Source organism: Lepidochelys kempii, chromosome 19 (assembly GCF_965140265.1).
Source record: "Lepidochelys kempii isolate rLepKem1 chromosome 19, rLepKem1.hap2, whole genome shotgun sequence".
Classification (NCBI taxonomy): domain Eukaryota; kingdom Metazoa; phylum Chordata; order Testudines; family Cheloniidae; genus Lepidochelys; species Lepidochelys kempii.
The window spans coordinates 15,379,012-15,395,057 of NC_133274.1; the positions used below are offsets into that span (position 1 = coordinate 15,379,012).

Below are 16,046 nucleotides of genomic sequence, written 5' to 3' on the forward strand. Positions count from 1 at the left end.
CCCTGCCCTGACTCCTGCACCCCCCTCACACACACCCCCAGCCCCCTGCCCTGACTCCTGCACCCCCCAAATCTCCACTCCCACCCCTCGCACCAAACGGGAGCTCCTGTACACACATACCCACATTCCCACCTGCACCCCTCGCACCAAATGGGAGCTGCCCAGGTAAGCATTCCACACCCAAACCTCCTGCCCCAACCCTGAGACCTCGCCCTCATTCTAGCTCCTGGCCAGACCTGCACCCCAACCCCCAGCCTGCTCCTTCACCCTCAGCCCTGTTCTCAGCACACTCCCACCCTCATCTCAGTGCAGAGAGAGGAAGAGAATGGCTAGAACCAGGGAGAAAGTAAGCACCTATTCTATGTGGACAGGGCCAGAACTCCAGACTGGCAGCGGGCTGAGCGGGGCCGGAAGCCGGGACCCTGGCTGGCAGAACCCCAGACCGACAGCAGGCTGAGCCCACTGCCAGTCTGGGGTCCTGGCCACCAGCCCCGCTCAGCCCACTGCCGGTCTGGCGTTCTGGCTGCCTGCCCCTTGCCAGCAGGGGTCCCGGCCGTAGGCCCCACTCAGCCTGCTGCCGGCCTAGGTGAACGGAACCCCAGGCTGGCAGCAGGCTGAGTGGGCCCACGGCGTAAGATCAGCATTTTAATTAATTCTTAAACATTTTGAAAACCTTGTTTACATATGACAACAGTTTAGTTATATAATATACAGACATAGAGAGAGACCTTCTAAAAAACGTTAAAATGTATTATTGGCACGCAAAACCTTAAATTAAAGTGAATAAATGAAAACTTGGCACACCACTTCTGAAAGGTTGCCGACCTCTGCTATAGTGTGTCTGAGATCAGGAACCTTTCAAAAGCAGTGACATCAGTATCTGTACACAACAGCAATACTGGATTTATAAAATACACCACATGCACCAGATTAACCAAGATGAGAACGGAGTCTTGGTTGATAACATTTTTACTAACCAGAAAAACAGATTTTTTCCTGAAGGGGAGAGAGGAAAGGTTAGAAAAACTACACATAAAATAGCAATTGAGCGAAGACACATTTTTTTCTTCCATTTTGAAGGTTATTGTTTGGAATAGGATGACATTGTCTACTTCTTTTGGAGCACTGAGAAATGTGTTCTTTGGTTACACCTGTCAAAGCCATCCACCATTTGAATTCTTTACAGCTGTCATTCCAAGGAGGAAACAGCAGCAGCAGACAGGTGAAAAAATAAAAACATGGTAAACAATGAAAAGCAAGCATATTGTACATGTACTTTAACACACGTGTTATATAACCATTGCTGAAATGTTATTTACTGAATTTGCATAAGTGTCTTCTGTGCCACAGAGAGAGAGAGCTCCCAGCCCCAAAGTGCTGACAACAGGTTACGTCTGAACAGTTGACACAAAGACACAGGAAAAGGGATTAGGAAGCAGCCATTTAAAAAAATATCAAAATCTTCCCACCGTTTGCTACAATCTCCTAAACCCTGCACATTTCACGCTAAACTGTATTAACGCATAATTAACCTGCACAACCTTCCGCTACCACTGATTTTCTCACTTGATGCCCAGCACCGCCCTCCATTTTACTGTCTGCAGCACAAGCCCTATACCACTTGCAGATATGGATACACAGTCCAAACACAGCCAGATGGTCCCCGCTTCAAAGACTTTACAAATCTGAAAACCTGACCCATAGGGTGCTCAGCACCCTTCAATTCCGATTGACTGCAGTGAGATTAAAGGGTGTGGATCAGGCCCTAAACAGATACCATACCAACAAAAGAGGAGTGAAAAGATACTACACAAGGCGGGAGTTTTATTTGTTCATTAAAAATTTGGTTTTTAAATTGTGTCCTAATTTTTAATCCTTTACTGTTCATTATCAACCTGTTCCGATTTTTCAAGTCATCTTATGAGAACTTAATACCTCCAACCTGGACCCCAGATATTCTCCTTCCACCTCCTTAAAAGTGAGTGACACATGACCCAAGATGATATATACAGGACTAAGGCACTGATTCTGCGAGCGTATGTTGGCAGACACCTGTACACACATGGAACATCTTACAAGATCAGGGCCCAGGAGGGAAAGAAATGACAAAAGTCATACAACTTAGAACATTTGGGAAATCACTGCGGGATAAGGTGCAAAACAAGTCAACACAGGTCACTGTCCCATACCATACCGATGACCTTAAATTGACCTTTAATTTCATTTAATTAAAAAAGGATATGCTGAATGCAAAAACTGGTTAACGTAAAGTTAAGTCTGCACAGTTGAAACCACAATATTAGGAAACTAAACACTTATGGTCGTAACGAAATTAAGCGTGTTAAGGTGGAGTATTGTAAAGCATATATATCACAACAGTAATATTTGAAGCTACCATGAAAAAACAGAAAAAAATGCTATATACTTGCAAAACCGCTATATTGATACTGCTATATATTTCCTGACTTTGTGATACTAAATGGCAGCCTTAATGTTAGATTATATTTGCAGTTAATATCTTCATGTTTGGGATTTAAAACAAAACCAAACAAAAATCCTACACATAAATGCTTTAAAAAAATAAAACAAAAAAAAAACTAAACAGCCCCAACTAGATTTTCAAACAACATGTTTTTCAATAAGCCGTTACTTGTGCTGTTATTTAACTCGAGAGCTTTCTGCAAAAGAACAGCAGCAGTACATTTGTGGCAGCGTAATAAGTCTTTGAAACAGTTGAAACAGGTCAAATTAGTTTTGTTTTTTTTTAATTAAAGCTTAAAAGTTTACAGACTACTACAGAATGCAGTGAAGATTGCAGACACCTAGAAACCGCAGGATATAATTTTTTATAGCTGCAATTTTCTACCATTTTTGGTGGCGTTGCTACCTTTTGGGGGGCAGGGATTGAGAATTTTGCTCATTTGTGCATTTCAGCATGACAAAGCCATCCTCACACAAAATATCCCAATGCTACTCCAACCAATGTGTAACCAGTGTTTGGTGCCTACTGATTATCACTTAATAGCAGCAAATTTGAGAGACCATAAAATATTTAAGAAGTAGATAAGAATCATCCTCTGACCTACATTAACTACGTCAAAAGATTTAGTTAACAGATAAAGCTGGAATACAACTTTTATCATTACTCAAATCTTCAGTTAGATGATTTTTTTTAAACAAACTAATGGCAGTCATTCCAGACTGGAGTCCAACCCATCATTTTTCTTCACGCACATTTTAGCTAAATACTTGTATTTGCATGGAGGAAATAATTAGGCATAATATTTCTGAAAAATAAGTTTAAAAGACACTGCCAACTTTTTTCCTAGCTCTATTTCATATTCTGGATTTCATCCTATGCTTCTTAGGGAACTGAAATTAATGCAGTTCTTTGTTTACTTCTTTGCTTATGCATGTGCTGATATTACTCAAATTGCACAATTTTCACCATAGTGTTTACTTGTTAGACAGCCCTGCGGAGAAAGCAGAACACTTTTCTAGAGGGACGTGGGGTTAATTTCTGGTTTATTTTTCAAACTTTGTGATAGGGTGATTCACTTTTAAATAAATTAGCTCTTTGAGAATGGAGGTGGTGTCACACCAAGTTCTAACAAGTTGAATATTAAGTCAAATTTTGGCCATGCTCCTTTAAATAGTGAATTTAAACAATCTTTTTTTCTATTTTGACAGAAAACCAAAAAGCTATGTAAGCAATGCTGAGGTTTTAATGAGGTTACAGAAGCTTTGTTCCTGCTGCTTTTAAGAGATTTCTGGGAACCGCTGACTTCAAAAAACATGCTTACCTCTAAATGCTGTTGCTGTATCTCCCTTATTAGAGAAAGCAGGTTTTTTAGTTCATCCCTGTACTTGAAGAGTTACCCCTACATGTCACAGTCAGATAGCTAAGGAGTGGTACATGCACTTGTTTAAGCCCCAGCGTATAAAATAATGCTGTGATTTAAACCATACCTTTGGTTAATGGTTAAATTCTCTTTTCTCTTTCTTCATTTATATGCACAGTAGAAGTATCCGATTATTCTTTAGGACATTAAATACATGTGAAAGCAAAGTTCTGTTCCTTAGCACATGGTGAAACAACTGTTTTTTATAAACTGCTTTCTTCCTCATTCCATTAACCATGCCCTGCCCCCTTTCCCTCACTTCTCCTTGTGCTGCAGACAAGTACCAGAACTGTGTGCATTTCAGTATTAGAGTGTGAAGCTTTCACCATTCCTACATGCTTTAAAGGACAACACAGTTTTGTAATACCATTACATAAAAAATAATGTAACCACAGCATTAGGTTTGATAAGAAGCAACAAAGAACACTAAACTGGTTCACACATACAAAAATCAATAAAGAGGACTGATGAATTTTGCAAACAGATTCATTTTAACTACTGTCACAGAGTGCAGTGGGATTTCCAGTTCAACACCATCAAGAGTGAGAAAACATTTCATTTATAACTAGTGAGGCATTCAAATTCTGAAAAGAAAGAAGTCTGGCTGACACCATCCAAACCACACAATAACCGGCTTAAGCTTTAAGAAGGTTCATTAAAAGCAGCAACCCTAGCATGATTTGTTCATGTATTCAGTCTGAAATATTGAATTTTTTTTTTAATTTTATTATTACCTGATGTTCTGCATGAATGTTATCCCCAGTAGGCCAGCGATGTTTGCTGTTATTATAGCCGCCTCCACCACTTCCTCCTCCCCCAAGCTGCTCACCATGCTGCCTCTGAAAGAAGTAATCCACCATAGCGTCGTCCTGAGAGCGGCCTGCAACTCCTATGGATCCAGGGACAGGACTGGAGTGGGTCCCTGCTGCAAGCGCTTGATTTGCAGCTGGCTGTTGCTGAGCCTGGGACCCTGTTCCAGATGTCAAAACAACAGGCATGTTGGGATTAGCTGTATCTTGTGTGTGCTGTTTCAGGTGGGGGCTGAACGAGTCCTGCCAGAGCACTGCTTTTCTCTTCAAAACACACGCAACGCTCATTCCACCAACACCTAAGGAGACACAGGGTTTTCCATGGTTAATCGTTTTAATAACTGATTAAGCACACATTGCCTACGTCAAGAAAAAAATCTTTACTTCTTTTGACATGTTTATGCTTTCCTGTTAGTCACAACTGACCCATATCTCAGAAAGCTAAATTTAACAAACTTCATTTCAGTAAAATATATTAAAAATACACACTAGCCAAAACAACAGTTAATTCTACAAGATGCTGCCAATACAGCTAAGATATTCACAGTTGCCTGTTCTTGGAATCAGACCACCAAGTTGTGCAACTGAAATTTCTTGTGTGGCCAGCACACTAAAATTTTGTCTCAGTTTAATCTAAAATTGAGCACTGAAAACTTCTCGGGGAGAAAAACCTGGGGCATGTAATGGAATTCAAAATACAACATCAATGTTTATAAACTTCTATATTAATGGCAGTTCTGCTACAGAATCTGTCATTTGCATGTAAATACTACTAGATTACTACTTCCAATAGTTAGATAAACCAAAAAAGAAACTTAAAGCAGCCAGTTTTTCAAATTCAAACCTAAAATATTATTTGTACACATGCTATTAGTCATGCCCCAAACATAACTTGCACTGTGTTGCAAACACTAAGGCTGGCTTTGGCCATGAGGCAGTAAGATATACGCACATATTTATGGGAGATTCCCTGAAGAAAAAAGCAGCTAACCTCTTAGTGACTGGGACACCAACAGAATGTTCCAGAGCTAGATCAGCCGACAGCCTCAATTCAGTTACTGATGGGAGAGAAAAAAACTAAACTCTGACTGTAGAAACTATCTAGCATAGCAAACAAAGCAAAAAAGAGAATCCATCCCACACAGCGACCAGAATACTATGACAATAAGTGGGTAAATAATATTGCTAATCAGTTAATAAATCACTATCCCCAAAATGTTCTGATACAGTATGAAATACTGATTTCATGCTGCTGTGGTAAGCCTTTTTTGTTTTGTGAAAGCAAAAAGATCAATAATCCAACACGGACAGTGATACCACAGAAGATTCTATACACCTTGATGGTAAAGTGCTTTTTTTTCTTTATGTAATTCCTACCCCATTAAAAAAATATATATATACAATCAGGTATTTAAGTCAGAAGAAATGCATGCACTATTAAAAATGCTAAACAGACCTCGGACTTCTAAACTTCGTGTCAATTATTGCCCTGGTCACCCAACTGCAAACCCACAAATATCATGAATAGTTAACAAAGATGGACTGACAGCAGAATTTGCCCCTCATTCATTATCATCACAACTGCATACCATCATACAACTTCCACATTCATGATATGGCTCTCCCTAGCATATCTTGACTGAAAACTTTGGCCCAAACCTGCAAACAGTTCTGTGGGCTCTGAAGGGAACCTTTATCTCCTCTTTTCATCACACTACTTTTTAATAACCATCAAATTCTACAAGTGACTCTCAGGAACAACTTCATAACTGCACTGGAGTGCAAGATGGCAACAAAAAGAAAACTTAATTTTGCTCAAAAATTATCTGGATTTTCCCTACCAACATGAAGTGTTTTTTCTCTTATTCATCTGTTAGCGGAATCTGAATATAGAAACTTCAGTAATAGGATATTTTTCCCTCTCCTTAAGTTTCTTTTTTTTTTCCTAGAGCAATGTAAACGGGTAACTTTGCACTTATGCACACCACTTTACATGTTCAAAGAGGTGTACAGACAAATAAATTTATTTAGCAAAACCTCATTGGTTCTAACTTTGATGTAAATCTTACCACAAAACCTGGTAGTCTCATTCCACTTCTCAAATATAGCACTATAGTGAGGTCTCACTACTAAAGCTTTATTATTTTTACAAGATACTCTTTTACCAACATACACTATTTAGCTTTCCTATAGTAAGTTCTACTCACACACAAAGCAAACAAAAAAAAAAAACTAACTGAATCAAACTCTCCTACAGAAGGAAGAAGAAAGATAGATTATTTCTATCATTAATTTCTTATAAGGGACTCATACTATGATGATGATGGCAAAGTACTTAGGTACTTGTGGGGTAATGTTATGGATAACTAAAACTGAACCAACGCCTGTCAAAATAAATGGAAAAATATATTGTGAGGCAGTCTTAAACACACGCACAACCCGCCCCCCAACCTTCCCATGGTCCCAATCCTTCAAAGATTCACATATGTGAATAACTTTATGCACTGTGACAGGTTTCAGAGTAACACCCGTGTTAGTCTGTATTCGCAAAAAGAAAAGGAGTACTTGTGGCACCTTAGAGACTAACCAATTTATTTGAGCATAAGCTTTCGTGAGCTACAGCTCACTTCATCGGATGCATACTGCCGATGAAGTGAGCTGTAGCTCACGAAAGCTTATGCTCAAATAAATTGGTTAGTCTCTAAGGTGCCACAAGTTCTCCTTTTCTTTTTATGCACTGTGAATATTCCCACTGAAATCAATGGGACTACTCACAGCACAAAGTTAAGCATGTGCATAAATCTTTGCAGCATTAATGTCCAACTTAATTTCCTTATTCACAAAATTTTGTCATCTGCAGTCCCATTCCCTCCCCACCCAGTTAGAGCAAATTAGCAGGGATTTAATCACTCAGAGACAGTGATCCCCTTTTAATTTTTCTTTTAAAAACGTCCATATTACACAAAACTTTCCAAATGCTCTAACCAACTAATATGCCATCATTTTCTATTACGGCCATGATAGATAATAGCACATAGTTGAGAAGTAACAATAAAAGGTTTGGCAGTTGTGGCCCAATTGAGGGATTTCCCTTAATGACCTAAGTGATACCCCACACGATACGGAGAAATGCAGCATCCTGATTTTCAAAGCTTTTAATGGGGAAGGGACCTGCCCTTTTCTATGTTTGAGACCTGCTCCTTCTTTAGCCTCAGCATGCTACATATCTACATTTACATAAAATACCTTTTAGAGGTTCCATCACCACTCCTGAAGTTAAGGGGTGATCAAGCTTTATCTTTCCCACATCTGAGGGGCTGTCACTTGCTCCCTCAAATCTCACCGGGGAGGAGAAAGTGTTATAAAATTATTATTCTCTTGACACTAGAAAATCCCAGGCAAGAGCTAACAAGAGCATTATTACGTTCTGTACAACTGTCTGTATTCTCAGAAACCTCCTCTTTCATTTAACATGGATATGGCAATCTCAAGTCAGAACAGAAAACTTGGCACAGGAGACATTTTGAAAGAGAGCAAAGGGGGAAAAAAGCATGATGGGAAGTTCCAGTTTAGTTCTGAGATATATGTTTTAACAGAAATGTTGTGATAAATGTAGCACACAGCTGAATACTGTCATTCAAAGCATACAGAGCATCAGAAATATGTTAAGTCACCTACACAACACATACTGGTTAACTAACCAGCAGCTGCAACTCATATCACTGCAAGTGTCTTATAGCTACTCAATCTCTTTTACTTTTCAAACTCTTTCTGTATTTTCCATATAAAGAGTTTCCCATGAGTGTTATTCATTTACAAAATAAACAGCCTCCTATAGGACATTACAAAAAGGGATTGCCAGAGTGAAATTACTATTAACATACGTTTCTTTCCCCTTACACACACACACACACAGGTAAACAAGATGTTTTATGTTATCATTACCATAAGACTGCATGTAATTTCCTGTCTGTAAGCAACATAACTTTGAGGACACAGCTAAACAAATTCTAACTACAAGAAGCAATGGCCTTAGAAAAAATAGCTGTATTCTGCATGTAGCATAACTACTACTAATAAATTCAGAACTCAATAACTGATCTCCAAGCGCTCCGATTTAAAAAAAAGTTTGCAGTAGTATTTTAAAAATTGGAATGGACATGAAATGTATTTTGCAAAATTAAACTATGGAAAAATAGAGGCCTTTACAGATTCCTAAAGTTAGACTACGAATCAAAGCCACCTTACCCATTGTTTAAGAGGCATCTGGTGTACAAAAACGTAAAAGTTCACATTTTCATTAAAACCTAAGGAGACACAGCAGGAAGTGGGTAAATTGATAACCCACTAAACTTCTTAAACCAGCATTAAAACACGTCATAAGACAAATGCTAAACCACCCACCCTCTCAGTAAAAGGAAATTCCTTACTCATGATCTGCTTAATAAAATTTCTACTTGGAACCAAGTTATTAAGCACTGAACAGAAAAAAATGAAAATGGGAGTCTCTCTCAGTGTGGGGTAAAGAACAAGTTCCAATGTTGTTCTCTTCAAAACAAAACTGCTTAATTAAAAATGATCCAACACAAATACTACAGAGGGAGTAAGGACGAAGAGAGAACAGCACTATGTACTTATAGCACATCGGAAAGTATTGTGTGTGTTTTATTCCCTTCCACTTGAAATGATAAAGACCTTCTCTTACAGACTCTCACACACCAAAAAAACAACAGGGCTTACACACACAAAAAAATCCCAACCATTACAGAGATAAAACACAAACCGTAGGAATACTGGGACACTTATGACAATAAAAATGGATCACTTTTTTATTTTTGAGAATTAAATGCATGCACCTCCAGAAATCCCAGGTATATCTTATATACATTACACACACACACATATAAATACACATACACACATATACAGTTTCCCAGCAATTCCTGTTGATAGGAATCTGAACTGTGTACAAGCTACGAAAGGTTTGGACGCTATTTATCACATTTACTGAATCCCCCCCCTTCCGCCCCCCCCCGGCGGCGCCGTACAGCCAGGTTAAAATGCACACGATGAATTACATGCCGAGAAGAACCCCACTCGGGTATTGTTTTTTTAAACCAAAATAGCTTGAATCCACCCCCTGCACCCCCCAAAATAAGGATGATTTCTTCTCCCCCCAGGAGGATCAGGGCAGGGGATTGCCCCAACTTCACAGGGACCCAAGAATAAGGGTTAATGGAGTTTGTGGGGGGGGGAGTGGAGGGATTTAGGACACATTATGGGGCCCCCTGCACCTCCCCACTCCCCCTCCCTCCTTCCTTTGTAACAATAGGGGCCTTGCTCTGACTCCAAAACATGTACAAGGAACAGAGCGAGAGGAGAGACCCAGGCACAGCGACCGGCGGGGGCTGCCTTTCGGGGCCCCATCAACCCCCACCTCGAGCCCCTAACCTCAATATGACCCCACCGACTGGTCCCCTGGGGTGTGGGGCCCAATTTAGTCCCGGTCCAGTCCGGATACTTACGGGCGGAGCGGTAGGATGAAGCTGGATCTCAGCCCCCCCCAGGCCTCTCGCTGGCTGCCTCTCCCCCTGCCTTTCACTCCGACAACATGGCGGCCCACTGGGCACTGGGACGGCGCGATGCATCATGGGATGGCTAGGCAGGCCCAGCTTGCCGCTGAGCCTCCTTGTCCCTGCTCCAGGCTGGGTGGCAACCAGCGCAGCATCAGCTCCTGTGCTGGGGCTCAGCTAGACTGGGCCCTGGGCCTTCTCTCCTGGGCAGCTGTCTGTGTTAAACACAAGCCCAGATCCAAGGCAGTTCGTCCGCATGCCCGTAAGCAAGACAGAGAGCTAGCGTTGCACGGATACGCCGAGCACACCATATGTACACCCTGACTGGGCGTCCCAGCCTTATACACACCCCAAATGGGTTTTACACACACCCTGACTAAGTTGATCTACCCAATACACAACACCCCATGATATTTCGGTGTGGGATTTTTAAAGCCCCTGCTCCAGGAATGATGTTATTAGGTGACCATCTCAGCTTTCAACATTTAAAAACTAAGTTCCTATTCCTCATAGTTGTAGAAAAAAGATTGAAAACATGACCTGAGCCTAACCTAAATACTCAGGAACCAGAAGATAAATAAAAAGAACACTTTTTTTTAAATCTTATGATTTTTTGGGGTCCTGACTCACAATTTTTGAACACTTGGGGTTGGCAATGTATAAACCAAACTGATCCTCTCCAGCTGAGAGATCCATATTTGCAGAGTGTTGAATATCACACAAAAAACACGTATCAATTCTCTCCAGCTAAGACTGAGCTCTTATTTTAATAAAAACCTAAAGTGTTACACAACAACAACAGGGATATTGCAGTATGCACCACTGCAAACTATAAAGTTCCTTTCTATAGTCCCCTACATTCAGCAATCTCAAAGCATTTTAATTACATTATAATTAATTAAGCTACATGATACCTCCATGTTGTTGATAAATATTATTATCCCTATTTCATAAGGCACAGAAAAAGAAAGGGCCAGATCCTCAGAGGTATTTAGGCACCTACCTCAAACTGAAATCAATGAAAGTTAGCACCTAAATACATTTGCAGATCTGGGCCAAAGTGACTAGGGTTGCAAAGACCCTGATCCTACAAAGACTTTGCGTGTACTTAACTTTACCACCATGAGTACATAGATTGTAAGCTTTTTGGGACTGGGAACCATATTTTTGTTCAGTGTTTGTACAGCACCAAGAACATTGGAGTCTCGGTCCATGGGTGGGGTGCTACTACTGCAATACAAAATAATTCATTATTGTTATTAAGCATTTCTATTTATTTCAGTCAGACTGCTCATGGGAGCAATGTTAAGCATGTGTGTATGTTTTTGCAGGGTCAGGGCCTAAGTGTGTGGCAAAACTGGGAATAGATCCCAGATCTCCTAACTCCCAGTCATGTGCTTTGATGATGCTTCTTCCCAGAATAGGATACGTAGGATAGGGAAAAGCAGAGGCTGTTGTACCAAATTCCTAGCCAGTCTCCCACCAATTTGGAACTAAGTCCTGACCTAGAGGCAAAATCTTCTATTTATCCACAGGATAGTTACAGAGCTAAGCTTCTTGCACACGCTGCCTGAAAACTTTCTTCAATTCCTACTGTAAACTCTCTCTGTACTCTCTTAAACATAGCCAAAACCCCAGTCAGGATCAGAGCTCCATTGTGCTAGGTGCTATATGAGAAGTTACAGTCCCTGTCCCAAAGTTCCTACAGACTGATCCCTTGAAACAACCTGTGTCTCATTTCTCTGGTGTGAATGAGAAATATCCAGTTCATAAATGGCCCATCTAGTAAAGCCAAAGAAAAAGACTTAATCTAGATCACTGATAACAAGATAGGGAAATATATAAAGGATTATATATAGTATAGCATACTAATACTGCATACTCAGTATGTGAGATATAAGCCCATCACTTCTGAACCAAACAACCCACAGCCGTCTGCAATGTGTCCCTCAGCGTCAATACAGAGATAAAGCCAGTGGGGACTACAGATCCCAGCATGCCATGCTCTTCCTGAATCGAGGTTTAGGTCGTTGCTATTACAATAAATCACTGCATGCTGGCTCTTGTAGTTCGTGTGATTGCATGTGCACATTAAACGGGGACAGTCAATTTGAATTCGTCTAATTTTCCAAAAAGAAAGGTAAACATAAGTTCAGATACTACTCCTACGCTGAGTCTCCTGCAATTTTTTGAGGCTTTACAATTTCGTTTTCCTATTAAAAATGTTTTCCCACTCCTGCTGGTGCATGAAAAGCTCACACAATCAACAGAAGAAACCAACTTTACTGGGGGAAAAGTGAAAGTGATCAAAATGGTATTTCATAGAATCATAGAAATCCTGGGCTGGAAGGGACCTCAAAAAAGTCATCCAGTCCAGCCCCCTGCGCTTTGGCAGGACCAAAAGTAAACCTAAACCATCAGGACAGGTGTTTGTCCAACCAGTTCTTAAAAACCTCCAATGATGGGGATTCCACAACCTTCCTTGGAAGCCTATTCCAGAGCTTAACTACCCTTACATTTAGAAAAAAGAAAAGGAGGACTTGTGGCACCTTAGCGACTAACCAATTTATTTGAGCATAAGCTTTCGTGAGCTACAGCTCACTTCATCGGATGCATACTGCTGATGAAGTGAGCAGCTCACGAAAGTTTATGCTCAAATAAATTGGTTAGTCTCTAAGGTGCCACAAGTACTCCTTTTCTTTTTGCGAATACAGACTAACACAGCTATTACTCTGAATACAGTTAGAAAGTATTTTCTAATATCTGACCTAAATCTCCCTTGTTGCAGATTAAGCTCATTACTTCTTATTCTACCTTCAGTGGACATGGAGAACAATTGATCACCGTCCTCTTTATAATGGTGCTTGACATATTTGAAAACAGCTATCAGATCCCTCCTCAGATTCTGTGAGCTGGATACTCTCTGCTGGATAACATCAGTGCAACAATGCCTGATGTTATTGAACAGGCAACCAAATTCATGGTTGTGTGCTACAGACAATCAAACCGTACCACCATGTCAGTCAGCAGAAACCATGGGCAGTGAAAATTGGCAAAGGTACCACATCAACACCAAAGCTCAGCTCCCTACTACCAACAACAGAAGCATTTATGGGAAACACAAAATGAGCACAACTTCAGGCACATGTGTGTAAAAGTGGTTTGGATCCAGATACACCATACCTTGATCCGCTGCAGTATGGATGGATATGCAATGACAGTTCCAAATCTATGTTCCCCAAAACTGTACCAGACAATGTTGTTCTTCCTCCTCCAAATATTTTGAAGTTAATCAAATGCTCCTGAGAGAGTGATGTATGTGTACTTTGTAAATGTATGAGATGTGGATGTAATATATTCTTCACATGCCAGAGAGGTGTGGTGGATTGCAAGGACCTGACAAAATCAGCTTCAGCATTTGCAGCTGAAAACAACAATGGCAAGCAGTGACCTGTAGTACTCATTTTAGGACACTCAGGTGTAGATTGAATGAGAAAGAACACTAGTAACCATTTATAATGATTCTAAAATGAAATATTTGGTTAAAATTATTACTATCATTATAATTTTCTTAGTATTTTTCCTTGTATGGACCCCTTAAGCAAGGTTGACCAGAATGGCTGCCGGACTAAAGCCAGTTCTGACACAACCTGCCTCTCTCAAGCCAAGATAACTGTGACTCCAACCTACACTATTGAAGTACTCATTAATGGTTCCTAAATGCTACTGATAACAGTATCATTGTGAAAATAGTTGCTCCTGTTATAAGACTTAGGGCTTGTCTACACTGGCAATTTACAGTGCTGCAACTTTCTCGCTCAGGGCTGTGAAAAAAACACCCCCCTGAATGCAGCAAGTTTCAGTGCTGTAAAGCACCAGTGTGGACAGTGTACCAGAGCAGGAGCCGTGCTGGTAGCTATGCCCCTCGTGGAGGTGGGTTTTTTAGAGCACTAGGAGAGCTCTCTCCCAGCGCTCTGCCGCGACCACACAAGCCATGTTAAAGTGCTGGCATGGCAGCCCTTTAACGTTGCCAGTGTAGACAAGCCCCTAAGGCTTGCCTGCCTACACTAAACTGTTTTGCCACTTTAGCTATACAGGTATAGTTGAAGTGACCAAAAAACCACAAAAAACAACCCTAGTGTGCATACAGCTACACCAGTGTAAAAGTGCTTATAGCAGTATAACTTATTCTAGTTCAGCACATTTATACCATATAGCTGTAGTAAACCAGTAAAAATCACACCCCTAACCAACATAATTATAGCAGTATAACTTTTCTAGTGTAGACCAGGCCTTGCCCCCACTGCCTTTCACATGGAAAGTTCCCAAAGCACTCTGGGAAGTGATACACAGGCTGTTTATGAGGATTCCTCCACCCATCACTGGAATTCAGACACATCTGGGGTGAGATGCAGCAGCTATTTAACACAATGCTGCACAACACCCGAGGACAGGAAAAGAAGATCATTTACAACTGCAGGGGGCATTTAGGGAGGCAGAAGGTAACACCTGATACCTTCTTCTACTAGGGCCATGTCTACATTAGCAAGCTTACAGCAGCACAGCTGTACTGATATAGCTGTGCCGCTATAAGAGCGCTCGTGGAGCCACGTTATGTCGACAGGAGAGAGCTCTCCCATCAACAAAATAAAACCAGCTAAAAGAGAGAGCAGCATCTCCCACCGACATAGTGCTGTGCGCACGAGCGCTTCTGCCGACAGAACTTACATTGCTGCGGGGGTTCACTTCCCTGAGTAACAAAAGTTTTGCTGACATAAGTGCTAGTGTAGACATGGCCTAGATAAGAATATACTAGAAATTTAAAAATCAGCTTTCTCAAACCAGTACAAAGTGCTAACATAATAATAATTCTTAGCTCTTACATAGCCCTTTTCATCAGTAGATCTCCAAGTGCTTTACAAAGTAGTGCAGCATTATTATCCCGGTCATAGTTTCAGAGTAACTACACTTGTATTTCCCTTCCATGGTCTACCAAGGGCACCCACTTTAGGCTTCTGGTTCCCAGCTGTCACCTCTCTTTGGCAGAGACTCACATCTCACACCGTAACTAGGGGTTCTTTGTGGCTGAACTGTTCCCTGCCTACACTGTGATATCCCCAGCAAGCCACACTGCCTAGAAGGCCAGCATCTGCATTTTGCTTTCTCTTCAGAGGCTTTTTCTTAGCAGTATATTGCTTCTTAAGGCAAAAGCATTACAGACTTATTATTGTTATTATTAAAAACAATAAAAGAACCTACACTCATGCTAAAAATCTTACCAGAGGTTACTCCTACTCCAGTCTCAGGCTCTGCTAGGTGTCAGTCCTTCAGAACTCACAATTGGGTTTCCCCATAGTTACAAGTTCATAACTGTCTCAGCTTCAGAACCAGAACACCAGCTGAGCAGGTTAGCCATTTCATTACACAGCTCTGGCCTTTCATTTCCAGTCTCTCGGAACAGGTGATCTACAGACAGTGATACTCTCCTCAGGGCTTAGCTTCAAAAGACTGGGTTTTTGCATAACCAGAGGTGAGGGATTTGCATTACCATCTCCCTAGGGATTCCCAAGGAAATCTACTTCACACTTATAGGCTCCAAGATTCCATTCTTGTCTGGCACATTTTCGAGATAGTCCTTTGAACTCCCAGGCCTGACATCACATCTTCCCCCTAGAGAGGTTACGTACAATTCTGGCCCACAATAAAACACAATCTTTGCATTTAATATAACGGATACAACAATACTTAAACTTAACTCAATA

The 16,046-nt window shown here is 40.9% G+C and overlaps 1 protein-coding gene across 8 annotated transcripts in view; it reads right to left on the reverse strand.

Moving 5' to 3' along the window:
* PUM1 (pumilio RNA binding family member 1) overlaps nt 1-10,444 on the reverse strand; it is a 131,421-nt gene extending 120,977 nt beyond the window's left edge. For 4 of the 8 annotated variants that reach the window (XM_073317834.1, XM_073317833.1, XM_073317832.1 and 1 more), the window contains exons 1-2: nt 10,237-10,364; nt 4,637-5,010 (exon numbers count right to left, since the gene is read on the reverse strand). In XM_073317834.1, coding sequence (XP_073173935.1) covers nt 4,637-4,999 — 363 coding nt within the window. In that variant the 5' untranslated portion in view covers nt 5,000-5,010; nt 10,237-10,364. Of the gene's footprint in view, nt 1-4,636; nt 5,011-5,702; nt 5,770-10,236 lie in introns of all 8 variants that reach the window. The other 4 variants (XM_073317829.1, XM_073317830.1, XM_073317831.1 and 1 more) reach the window with 4 other exon arrangements.
* Between the last annotated feature and the right edge of the window lie 5,602 nt (nt 10,445-16,046).